The sequence below is a fragment of the Lissotriton helveticus genome, chromosome 1_2 (genome assembly GCF_964261635.1).
Source record: "Lissotriton helveticus chromosome 1_2, aLisHel1.1, whole genome shotgun sequence".
Taxonomy (NCBI): Eukaryota; Metazoa; Chordata; class Amphibia; order Caudata; family Salamandridae; genus Lissotriton; species Lissotriton helveticus.
Genome location: NC_136058.1, coordinates 361,409,359 through 361,423,002, shown reverse-complemented (window position 1 = coordinate 361,423,002; position 13,644 = coordinate 361,409,359). Strand labels below are relative to the sequence as shown.

At 43.0% G+C, this 13,644-nt stretch overlaps 1 protein-coding gene across 1 annotated transcript in view; it reads left to right on the top strand.

Annotated features, from left to right (window-relative positions):
- The window catches only part of LOC144807924 (uncharacterized), a 65,005-nt gene extending 52,816 nt beyond the window's left edge, over window positions 1-12,189 (top strand). The window contains exons 4-5 of the mRNA XM_078673521.1: window positions 10,987-11,112; window positions 11,506-12,189. Of these exons, the coding sequence (XP_078529647.1) occupies window positions 10,987-11,112; window positions 11,506-11,745 (366 nt within the window). The 3' untranslated portion in view covers window positions 11,746-12,189. The remainder of the gene's footprint in view (window positions 1-10,986; window positions 11,113-11,505) is intronic.
- The last annotated feature ends 1,455 nt before the right edge of the window (window positions 12,190-13,644 follow it).

Here is a 13,644-nt window from a genome sequence, read left to right as displayed (position 1 = left end):
CTGTCTGCCCCTGTCTGCCACCCTCTGTCTGCCACCCTCTGTCTGCCACCCTCGGTCTGCCACCCTCAGTCTGCCACCCTCTGTCTGCCACCCTCTGTCTGCCCCTGTCTGTCCCCCTCTGTCTGCCCCTGTCTGCCACCCTCTGTCTGCCACCCTCTGTCTCCCCCTGTCTATCTCCCTCTCTCTCTCCCTCTCTCTGTCTCCCCCTCTCTGTCTCCCCCTCTCTGTCTCCCCCTCTCTGTCTCACTCTCTCTGTCTCACTCTCTCACTCTCTCTCTCTCTCCCTCACTCTCTGTCTTCCTCACTCTCCGTCTCCCTCACTCTCCGTCTCCCTCTCTCTGTCCCCCTCTGTCTGTCTCCCTCGCTCTCTGTCTCCCTCTCTCTGTCCCCCTCTGTCTGTCTCCCTCCCGCTGTCTGTCTCCCTCTCTGTCTCCCTCTGTATCCTTCTCTCTGTATCCTTCTCTCTGTATCCTTCTCTCTGTATCCTTCTCTCTGTATCCTTCCCTCTGTCTCAATCCCTCTGTATCCGTCCCTCTGTCTCCCTCCCTGTCTCTATCTCCTTCTCTCTGTTTCCCTCTCTCTCCCTGTCTTCCTCCCTCTATCTCATTGTCTCCCTCCGTGACCAAACCTGAGAACTGCGGAATGTTACACAATCTCAGCCCGAGCAGGTGCTTTATCCTGCGGAACTATATTACCAGCATCTGGGGGTACAGCGGGAAGAGCCGGCAGACTCGGGGAGAGTTGGGATGTGAAGGGCAGGCCTCTGTGCATGCCTGGAGTCCTTCACACCTGTACCAGAGGGCAGTGCCCGCACAGCCCCGGGGTGCCCGGATGAGCGCAGAGGGGAACAGATATAACACTACTTCTGGCCTCGGCCGGATAAAAGGCCTGCTGGGATTCGAACCAGTGACTCACCAGTCACACACAGACTCTCCTCAGTAGGTGCTGAGCACAGTTTTCAACCCAACCGTGATTCAAACACGCGCCCTGCAGTTTTACGGACGTCTCTGCCACATCCGCATGACCCACTGAGATATCTTCCTGGGGCTGGAATCTGCAACATGCAGGCTAATCTCCGAAGCAACTTTCTTGCCCACTGCACGATGTATTCTTCATTTGAGACCCGGGATTACTTTCAAAGCCATATATAATAATAATATATATTAATAAGCCCAGAGTTGGAAATTGTGATCGGGTGGTCTCCATCGATGACACACGCGGTCTCCACTGCAGGGGCATTAGTCAACCGAGCTATATCTTTAAGTAGATGGCCTCCCTGTTCCGATATTCGACAACAGGTGCAGTGACCTGCTGAGTTATCTGCTTGTGTTAAACCAGCTGATGGCAAGCATACCACGCCAGCAGAGATTCACCAACGGTGGCGTGTCACAGGCTGCGCTGCCAGTGGCTGTAGGTGCCGCAGTAGGGACTTTTAACAGTCATTTGCCGGCCTGACAGGCATGCAATATTGAGACATATGAGGGCACACGTTTTTTTTTTTAGCTTGTCAGTTACACACATTGCGGCAGGAAGGCTGTTAGAACAATAACCTATTTTGCACAGATTGGGTTTTTTTTCTTTCTTTAATGCGATTTTCTATAGCGCGAACATTACCCGAAGGTGTCTGAGCGCTTTACAAAAGAACCAGTCGCGATACATAAGAATTTAGCATTACATGAGTTACATAAAAGATACAAACAGGAAAAAAATGCAAATGTACAAGTTGTAAAGTCATTCAAGGACGGATAAACTCTAGGCACACAAACTGCAGAGTTCTGTTAAGAAAAGGCAGGCAGCACGCACAACTTCACCACGTGTGCTTTCACAATCACTAATGTATCTTAATGATTGTGAAAGCACATGTTGCGCTTTTTAGCTTGCTGTCTGCCTTTTCCTGATGGAGCGCAGAGGGGGGCAGATTGCCTGCATATCTTCATGTATTCGTGTTAATCGCAGCGCCCATCATGCTTCTACAGGGCGCTGCGATTAACATGAAAAATTGCCTCTGGCGGTGTGCGCGCTTCAAAGAGGTGACTGCGCGCTCAGATTAAACACATGCGCGGCCGCACAAGCACGCGGGTTAGTGGGAACAGTGGTCATAAGTAGTCATCAGAATCACTCCCTTGGTTTTCTGTCAACAAAAATTGTCCAGAAGCATTCGACAAATTTGATCTTTGTGTTCTAATTACCTGATCACCACCGCAGAATCCTGTCTCTGAATTAAACCTTTGAACACCACCACAATTTGGGAGAGGAGGCTGTGGAATTTGGCTCTGCTGATTCACTAATTGTCGCTGTAGCTGTTGCTGAAGACTCAATTCATTGAACTGACGCTGTAGCTGTTGCTGCAGATTTACATCGTTCTGCATCTGTGGGTTTAATGATGCATTTTTAAAATTTCTGGGCGGGTTTTTACACTCGCGCTTCCAGTGTCCAATCTCGCCACAATTAAAACAAGGCAATTTCTGTTTCAGTTCTTCAATATTAACATTAAATTTTGGTTTATTAAAGCTTCCTTTAAACTTTCCCTGACCCTGATTCTGATTAAAATTCACATTTTTATTTTCTAGGCTTGCTATTTGATGTTCAGCCACTTTCACTTGTGCCCACATTGCTTTTTCCTTTAATTTCTTCTGCTTTGCATCTAATTCATCACTGCAGTATTTTGCTTTTCTCAGAATATCGTCAACTGAGTTTTATTGCCATCCGACAATATTGTTCCTGATCATTTCACCAATTTCTGGTCTAAGACCATAAACAAATCTGTAAATGAAGTGGCTCATGTCCTTTTCATTTAATTTTTCATAGCCACTGTACTGCTTGAAAACCAGCAATAATCTTTCATAGAATGAATGAACTGACTCTTTTGGCTCCTGGTTTGTTCTGTCTATGTTTACCCAATCTACTTCTTTTGGGAGAATCTTTAGTTTTAGCCAGTAAATTACTTTGTCATACAATCCCATGACTTCTGATGCTAGAGCACCTGTCTCTTTATCTCGAGCTGGTTCCACTTTTAGCCAGCTTACAGCAATCTTGCATTCTGTCCAAAGATCTGATGGGACAACAATGTCAAAAAATCCATCCAGATCAATCCACAGAACTTTCGAAACCTTAATGAATCTGTCTACCTGTCGATACCATTCCACAGGCTTCTCTCTCAGCCGAGGGAAATCATTTGTGAATAACAAAATATCCTGTCTTGACCAGGGAACATGAACATAACCACCACCCGCAATTTCTCTCATTGGGAACTGTTTTGCCAACTTTTCTTGCCTTTCCTCTTCCTTCTTTTTGGTCCACTTCACTCTCCATTTACTCAAGTCACCCAATTTTTTGATGTACACAATCAAATCTTTTATATGCATAATTCTTCCCATTGTATTGAAATTTCCAATATTCTTTTCTGTGAAGTCTAACCTGTAATGTTTTGTCAAATTCTTTTGTCTGTTCAAGTCAATTTCTAACTCAGCAGCCAATTCTTCCAATTGATCATATTTATTCTTAGTTTTCCATTGAATGCTTTTATAGATAAACAGGAGTTCATCATCTTGATAATGCTTCAAACTGTCAGGACCAATTGTGCCAATTATTAACTCCTCTAAATCTGCTTTTAATCTCACAACATCAAGCTTAGAAGTGGAATCTGTTTTCTCTGGAGACTCAGTATCTGACTCTGCACACATTGGTGTTCTGCATAATGAACCTGGGTTAACATTTAAATCAGGCATCATCGTTTTTTCTCGATGTATTTCAGTTAATTCTGAGTAAAACTTTTCAGCTACTTTCTGGATTTCTGCCTTTAATGGAATTGTCAAACCTAGTTGCCTAATTTCCCCTTGATCAAAAACAGGTTGAACAGGACCAATCGTTACTGGAACTGTCACTGCTTCCATGCCCTTTGTTAATTGTCGAATTAATTCCTCTTTTGATCGTAAATATTCTGAAGCATTCACGACGTCTTCATCTCTACCAGCTCCCATTGAATTTCTAGGAACTTCTCTTCCCATTGGGGTTTCAGGAAAATTTCAGCTTTCATTAAAACCACTAGAATTTGTTCTTGTTTCCAACCTTTCAGGAGTTTCAAAAGATTCAGAATTATTCGGGTGTAATCTGGGTGATTCATCATTTAATGGAGGTGCACTTGGTGTGGTTCCTGTAGAAACCATCGGGGTAGACCTTGTACAAGCTGGTTTTAAAGGAGTCTGCTTTTTATTGGTTATATAAATTTCTTCTAAAACGTGATCTTCTGATTCACTGTCTACCACTGCATTATTTTTCTTCTGGGTTTTCTTTTGACCTGGTATTTCTGTAACCATTTCTCTTATTGTATAGAGACCATCACACATCTGCCTGTCTCCAACGTCGCATTCTATCCTCATGGGTTTCCCTTACATAATTTGATGATTTAGGAGGTCTTATTAAACCACTTGTCTCCCGCTGAAGTTGAAACATCTCATCCTCCTATTCAATTAAAGCCTCAAATTGTGTTGGTCTCGGTTTCGGAACAAGAGCTGTCATTTTCTCTCTCAAATTTTTCAAAATCCTCATATTAAATGAACCATCTTCTGGCCAAGCTAGAACACCGTAATTTTTTGTGTACTGCATCCAAGCATCAAACCAAAGGCAAGTATGATAACCTTATTCACCTTCCATATACGCTGCAGGTGTTTTGTATTTATGAAGTAATTTTCAACCTAGCGTTTCAATTTTCTTATCGGGTGAAATAAAATGTTTAAATCTCTGAAGTAATGTAAGCTTTTTCTCCTCTTTTTTATAATAATAACTCATGTTTTAATCAGATTTGTTCAATTAAAAATGATCGTAAATGTTTTCTGGATGTTCCGCTAAACCAGCCAATCCGTACGCGAAACACACCAACAAGCCAATCAGGTTAAGCCACGCCACCACCTTGCTCAACCAATAGAATTACTGCTTTTTTCCAAGAACCAATCAGCTTGAGCTTGTCAGAGTCACGTAGACCAACCAGTGCGCTAGCTGTGACGTATGTTACCCAATCACAGCGCGGACCCTGTGACGTACACAACCGCTGCGGCTTCTCGCGTCTCACTCCCAAAGCTCACCCCTCCTTCACAAAAACTTTTCACAGCACCATTTTAAGAACGCTTTTTCAATGAAATTCAATTAATAACGACAAAAGAACAAACCATTTGTCTGTTTCGTTAAATAAAGTAACAGTTTTTACAGACGTACAAGTATTCTTTTCGTGGAATAGACGACGCTACTCTCACAGAATATACATTCGCCGATAAAGTAAACTTTTACTCTACCCTTCTAACAAGTAATAACGAACCCGTTTCCTTCTGAATGCACATAAAGTAGAAATCCAAAGTTTGACACGAACGAAATTACAAAATCATTTACGCACTTTCAAACGGAAAGTTACCCTAACTACACATACATGAAATCCTGGCAGGAATTTAACCAGCCACAGAAAATCCACATTCGCCAGCAAAATAAACAACGTTACTTTACCCTTCACTCAAGCTTAGATATATTCCATTACTCTTTTCGCAGTGAGTTTTAGAACGGGCTCATTGTCCCTATACTCAAAGCTACGATTTCATAGACAATCCTCACTATACATTCTACCTAACACACCTATCCCTAACATGTGTTGTACGACCACAACACTAGTGATAATAATAATACCACTAATTTGAAACAGATCAAATGCACTGTGTAACTTCACTCATGTCACACCACTCTGTACCGGTACAACTAGGATTTTTCACACTGCAGGAAAAAAAAACTTTCGACTACATGTAACGAGTGAGAAAACTTCAACATATGTTAGACATCGATCCTATGTCATTACCATGTAGCATGTTGGTTACCATAGCAACCGTATCTCTGCTACCAGTTAATTGATCCAGCGGCCCTATAGAAAATATGCCATAAGCTACGCTACCCAACTCCACAATACTCACCATTAATCATAAATTATTCACAAGACCCATAAACTAACATGACATATTCTGAGCAACTAAATCATGTGACCTAATTAACCTATTCACAATTATATACATTTATATACAACTGCAGTAGAACATATTCATTATACTTAAACAAACCCAAATTAATTAAGCCACTGAGGCAAATAGATCTGCTAATGGTAACCTAAAATTCATAAATAACAAGGCCAGCTTGTGGTTTAAGAATCTTATTTATTAACCATTATTTAAAGAAAGCGCATTTTATTTATTAGAATCTTTTTATTCAAGCATTATTATTTAAAATTTTAGCAAAGAGGTAATGACAGTATCAAGCAAATCAAATAGCATAGTTCAAATGGAAATAACAGTTTGGCATCTCTTAACCCTAAATCCCTGACTACACTAACTCCATTAAGTATAAGGAAAAAATCCAAAGCCCTATGGTTTTTTACGTGCTCCAAGAAATGTCCAACAGCACGATACGCCCAACTGGTGTCAGCAAACAGCAGCGCTTCCCCTCCCAGAGGGACAGTTTTTATACCTTTCTGACTAGCTCATCCAAGTAAAATTGAATACTTTTCTGCTATTCAGGATTCTGATTGGTCGTCAAATGACAGACCATAATGTCATCTCATTCTTTGGAGCCCAGTTCCGACTCCCTCTTAGAGTCTATTGTCCTTTCTCTTCGAGTCACGTAGCTTCCTCCATGTTTGCAACATTTAATAGAATGTCCGCGACTTCCTTAGATTATCAATCTCACTGTTGGTTCCTGGCCTTGGCCATACTGACCAAAAGTACAGTCAGTTCACTGAACAATTACGTTTGCATTTTTCTCCTTTTAAACTTGGCAGGGATTTTTCCACACTGGGCTCTTGCTTTCTCTGAGCAGAACTTTTGTCAACTGCACGTTAAGACAAACTAGGCCTCAAGCCTCTTTTCCAGAAACTAGTGCATAAACAAACACAAAAGAATAATTAATGCAAGAAATAAAGTTTGTTCTGTTACCCACCCACCTTGCTAATTATTAACCCATTAATATATGTTACATAGCAGAAGCAAAACAAAGCAACAAACAGATTCATGCAACATTTAAGACAGAAAAACATAACACGAGCACACAGAAAAATAAGCACATACCATTAATAAACAGCCGCATTTAGTTTCTGACATGACAATAGACAAAATTAATTCATTATTTTCACACACATGCAAATGCAACATAATGCACGTTTATGAGCACACATATTAGTTTCCCACGTGTTCATGGAAATGTGACTTTAATTCTAGGTTGGTTAGTTTTCTCACTGCACACATTATTAACAATATTAATTAATTATGGCAGTGTAACTTCACGAGCTGAAATGAATACATTTCTAAATCTCGCTCCATCACTGGTTATCTCTCCTCTTTACAATAATACTACTCTAATGCATCTTGCGGAATCCCCAAAGATCAGTCCCTACTATGGCACTTTTTAATTTATCCGTGACTCACTGGCGGACATCATCCTCTATTTCTCTGATTCTGACAAAGCCCAGGTGATCATCAAAATTGAGGGTGACATTTCTAACCTTCAATCCAGATACAAGCAACGTATGATCAGGATCACTAACCAAATGAATGCAAAGACTGAAATGATGGTCTTTTGGACCCGTCTGGCTGGATGATTCCCCACTACCCACCTCTTCTGCTTGCAATCTTGGCGTAATTTTCAGCAGCAATCTTCTTTTTCAAATTCAAGTCTCTAAGACTATTTCAACCTGCTTCTTTATTCTAAAGGTCCTGAAAACTGCCCTTCTTCTATTGCCCAAAATTGTTGGAAAACTCTAGACCTAGCCTTTGTTCTCTTTAGGCTGGACTACTGTAATTTAATCTACTTATATCAGCAACAAAATCAGATTTGTATACAGTGCATAAAGAACATGTCTGCTCACGTGCTTGTGGGTCTCACACAAGTAGGAACCAATATCGACTCAACTTTAAACACTCTATTGACTCCTGGTGGAGAAACATTGCACTTTCAAAAGCAAATGTCTTTGATAGAAAGCTATAATTGATCAGGACCCCAATTCCTGGTGAGACTCTTCCGTCCCCCATGCCTTCCCGTACCCTAGGATTGTTTCTGTTTACCTTATCACCGTCTATCACTGTCTTCCATATTATGAAATCCAGGACTGGCAGCTGCTTTTTTCAATTCCCCACTGCTTCTAAATGGAACAAACCTCAGTTGGTCCTTCATTCAGACAGGCCATATTTGAAGTTCAGAAAACATCTCAAAACCTACCTTTTTATTTAACTCTTCTTCTGTCTTGCTAGGTCTAAGTTTAGTACCAGGACACTCTCATTTTGCTGTGAAGTGCACTTTATCAACTTTACCTTCATTTATAATGAGAAACATCACAGGAAGGGTGAGTGAGGTGGTGGAGAAGGTGCATGATACAGGTGAGGACAATGTACAAAGAAAACTGTGGGGGAGGGTGGTGAGAGGAAAAGGAGGGTGGACTAGGAGACGAGAGTTGTCAAAGGTAGGAGATGATTGAAAGAGGTGTTGGAGAAAAAATGAAGGGAGGCTCACTAGAGTTAGAGGTGTGGTAGAAAGAAGATGGTGAGGGAAGGATGGGTGGTCAAGGGGAAATGGAGAACATAGGAAGCGCAAGAAAGGTAGAATCAGGTTCTTAGACAGGCCCATCAATCAACCAATCAATCACTGCATTTGTAATGCGCGCTACATACCCGTGAAGGTCCCAAGGCGCTGGGGGGTGGGGGTCTGCTACCGATCGAAGAGCCAGGTCTTGAGGAGTCTTCTGAAGGCCAGCAGGTCGTGGGTCTGTCGTAGGCTGGTAGGGAGAGCGTTCCAGGTCTTGGCGGTGAGGTAGGAGAAAGATCTGCCGCCGGCGGTGGTTTTCCGGATCCGAGGGACTGTGCGAGGGTAGCAGAGCGGAGGTTGCGGGAAAGGGTGTGGAAGCTGAGCCGGTTGTTGAGGTATGTTGGTCCAGTATTGTGTAGTGCTTTGTGTGCGTGGCTGAGGACTTTGAAGGTGATTCTCTTGTTGACGGGGAGCCAGTGTAGGCATCTCAGGTGGGGGGTGATGTGGCTGCATCGGTGGATGTCAAGGATCAGTCGTGCCGAGGCGTTCTGTATTCGTTGTAGTCGTTTCAGGAGCTTGTTTGTTGTTCGGGCGTTCCCGTAGTCAAGTCTGCCGGTGATGAGGGCCCGGGTGACGGTTTTTCTCGTGTCGGGAGGGATCCATTTGAAGATCCTGCGGAGCATCCGGAGGGTGTTGAAACAGGACGCAGAGACGGCGTTGACTTGCTTGGTCATGGAGAGGGGGGAGTCGAGGATGAACCCCAGGTTGCGTGCGTGATCGGTGGGTTCCGGGGCTGTGCCTTGCAATGTGGGCCACCAGGAGTCGTCCCAGGCTGAAGGGGTGGGTCCGAGGATGAGGACCTCCGTCTTGTCTGAGTTCAGCTTCAGTCTGCTGTCCTTCATCCAGTCGGCGACAGCCTTCATCCCTCTGTGAAGGTTGGCTTTGGCGGTGTGGGGGTATTCGGTGGGGGATATGATCAGCTGGGTGTCGTCGGCGTAGGAGATGATGTTGAGGTTGTGCTTTCGTGCGACGTGGGCGAGAGGTGCCATGTAGATGCTGAACAGCGTCAGGCTAAGGGAGGACCCTTGTGGGATGCCGCAGATGATCTCGGTGGTTTTGGAGCGGAAGGGTGGGAGGCGGACGCTCTGGCTTCTGCCGGAGAGGAAGGATGTGGTCTAGGCCAGGGCCTTCTCTTGGATTCCGGCGTCATGGAGGCGTGCTGATAGGGTGTGGTGGCAGACCGTGTCGAAGGCAGCCGACAGGTCCAGGAGGATGAGGGCGGCTGTTTCTCCTTTGTCCATCAGGATCCTGATGTCATCGGTGGCGGCGATGAGGGCGTTCTCGGTGCTGTAGTTGCTGCAGAAGCCGGATTGGGAGGGGTCCAGGATGTTGTTGTCTTCGAGGTAGAGGGTTAGCAGTTTGTTGACAATCTTCTCTGTCACTTTTGCCGGGAACAGAAGCAGGGAGATGGGCCGGAAGTTCTTGAGGTCCTTGGGGTCCGCCTTGGGTTTTTTCAGAAGGGCGTTGATCTCGGCGTGCTTCCAGTTTTCCGGGAAGGATGCTGTCTCGAAGGAGATGTTGATTGTTTTCCGGAGGTGGGGTGCGATGGTTGTGCGGGCAATGTTGAAAACGTGGTGAGGGCACGGGTCGGAGGGGGATCCGGTGGATGGAGTTGAGGCCCATGACCGGGAGCCAGGGAATCATTGTCCATGTGCAGGAAGGTGTTCCTTCCTTCATATAAACAATCACTAATGGTGAATTGTTACTTCTATGTGTGATGCAGAATGCAGCACATATAGAAGTTTCAACTCGTCATTATCTAATAATTGTTTATGTGTAGGAATGGACACCTTCCTGCGCATAAACACTCCCTAATGGCAATTTGTTCTTTCTATGTGTGCTGTGCAAAGCAAACAGCAACAACAAAAACAGCAAAAACAAGGATACATTAATAATTTCTCCTCATTGTGCCAGTTTAAGACTAGGTCTTCCCTGGTCTGATGTTCGGGTGTTGCGGCAGAATTCCCACTGCAACACTCATTGCCCACACTATCACGCTAAGTTCTGCGTGAATAGGGGCGATATTTACAAGTCGGCGTTATGCCAGGTTGAGTGGCTTAACACCCACCTTGTAAATAAGGCAAAGGGGTTATCACCTCCAGAACATCAAAACAAGTGACGCTCTGGTGGCGATAACCCCTTGTAAATATGCCCCAAAGTCTCTACTGAAGAAGGTAGGGCAGGCAATCTTTGGAAAGCTGAGAGATATACAACCTTATGAGAACCCATCACAAATGGGGCGCAGACAAGATCAAAAGAATTAGGAATTGGAAATAAAAATAAGAACTACATTTTTCTCATTTGAATAAGCGCAGATATTCACGATAAACTGTTGAATCATATCACTTTGCTAACTCTTTCTTTGCTCTGCATTGCCTTTTGTAGTCTTACCAGGACGGTCTTGTGATAGTTCTTCTGCTGCTCTCAATCCTGGAGTTCTCTGTTTCTGTTGCTGTCTCTTCTTTTGGATGCAAATCTGTGTGTAATTCTTCCTCCCCAAGTGTTGTCCAGGTAAGCCAGATGTTGACGTCCATGTATCTCCTCTCTGCTCTGTGGGCCAGGTAGATAATGTGTGTTCTCTTGTTGACCAAATAGATGCTCATTGGGCTTGGTGTAGATGATCTGTTTATTTGGTTGCTTTGTGTTCACCTTATTATTATTTGAGCATGAAGAATCTACATTGCGAAAGAGGTCTTGACATTTTGAGGCATTGAAAAGTATGGTGGATGAAATTATCAGTCATAAATAATGCTATTCTATCGTGGACTCATGGGCTTGATTTTCATTATGATTTTGATAGGCACTTTGGGGTTAATACTGTCTGTCTTTAAATTCTGCATACAGCAGTGTTGGTTCTGTTTCAAATCAGTGATTGTTTTTTATTAATAAACCTTTCTTTTCTAGCCTTTGTTTGTGGTTCAAAATGCCGGCACTCAAGACCCGAGGGTCCTTCCAATGCAATTCACAGGATTACCACTGGCCCAAGGTGTGACAATAGGGCAAGGGATGCCCTTGATGCAAGGAATGCCAATGCCATATGGACTATCGACTCTGCCAGCTGCACAGGGTGTGACGTCAGCACCCACCGCTGTACCACCTCCGTTGTACTACAAGGATGTGCCTGGTGATGCTTTTCAATCATAAGAGGAAGATGCACCTAAGGAGTCACCAATGAAGATATATTTTAATTTCTATAGTAAACAACTAATGAAACAGAAAAACACCCTTTATTTTTTTGTATCCAATTCAAATTTCTCCTTTATAATGCATGCTGCATTCAGTTTGTGCTGTTTTCAAATGGTTGCTGGATGCCTTTCCCTTCCCTTTCTTTAGTGCATTTGTGACTTGTCTCCTAATCTCTTGACCATCCCATCTCTTTCTGATCCCTCAGCTAAAATGTTTACCTCATTTTACTATCTTCCTAAAGATGATCAGCTGACTGGGCCTCTTCTTCCTACCCCCACCATTATGATGCTTCAATTAATAGTTTGTTTATTTTCAGAGTGTTGTCTTGTTTTTATCCATGTACAGCACATTAACAATTGTATTTTATAAAGTTATAAAAATGAAATAAAAAACAAGAAAGCAGGTGCAATTTCAATAAATCAGAATAAATATTAATATATTGAGTAACATTTTTTTATTTTTTTTGCAGAATTTTATACAGCGCAAACTTGACCCAAGTCGGGTATCAGAGCGCTTTACATAGCATCAGTTACGTTACAAGAGGACACACATTCATTTTTGTTAGGCATGGGGAGATTAAGTGATTTGCCCAGAATCACAAGATGTTCATTGCAGAGACTCGACCCAGTTCCCCAGTCGGCTACCTCCTCTCCCCAATATTATTATAAAGCATAACTTTAATACACGCTAATATTACTACTCTCTTGACAGTGGGGACCGGATTCCCCAAGGCAAACTTACAATTTTATGTAATTAAAAAAAAATTGTACTCACAAACTACGACTTTAATTTTACTGATAGTAATTTTATGACTGCGGAAGCTCAGCACTCTTAGCTGAGAATTCACACTTAAAAAGATAGGGATGTCCTATCTTTTGTATTTGCGAAGCCTCCACAATCGTAAAATTACTATTAGTAAAATTAAACTTGCAATTTGTGAATAAGAGTAAACTTTTGCAAAAGTGTAGGTTTACCTTTGTGAATCAGGCCCTTTGAGTCTCCAACAAGCCTATCCATCCAAAGTGTTCCTGCCATGTATGAATCCCTGCCCACCCTTCAGTCATTGATCTTCAGCTGTGTGATCAGGAGGCCATCTTGGTGGAAAACATCCTTTATGCAACATGATTTTGTTAATACCGTGAGGGATTCCATTTAAGGCAGAGTCTAGTGTTAAGGGCCAGCAAGAGTACACATTTACCACACAGAGACTTTTCTCCCTCTGGTTGAAGTCCCCAGTGGAAATGGACCTCAAGGCTTGTGTTCTGGTGATGCCTTTCAGGGTCCACCATTCCTGGCTATACCTTGCTCTGGGGATTAATCTCAGGTACCGGGTTGCGAGTGATACTCTGGGGATGAAGTGAGGGGGTAGTAATGTGAGGGAAAGAAGACACGAGCAATAATCTCAACTCAGGAAAGCAGTCACAAAAAATAAATAGAATAGGCATAAACAATACAACGAATAGGAGTTGCTATTAAAATCACCAATTATTTTCTAGGCACTACCTGAAGCTCTCTTACTTGTACTCGTACTACATAAAGTGTGACCCACGTCCAGAAGCAATTTTCACCAACATGTGTAATAAACAATAGTAACAATGGGGTCTGAAAGAGAAGCTTGTATTTAAACAGAGAAATAATATGAGACCTAGGGCCAGATGTAGGAGAGCAAATACCGGTCCGTAACGGCCGAATTCGGCTGTTACCGACCGGTATTTGATGTTTGACATGTAGGGGCCATCATTTTACAGAATCAGTAAATTTACCGAATCGGGAAATTTACCGATTCTGTAAAATACCGAATCGGTAATTTTACTGATTCGGTAAATCAACATGTAGGTGACACTCCTAAGAGTGCCA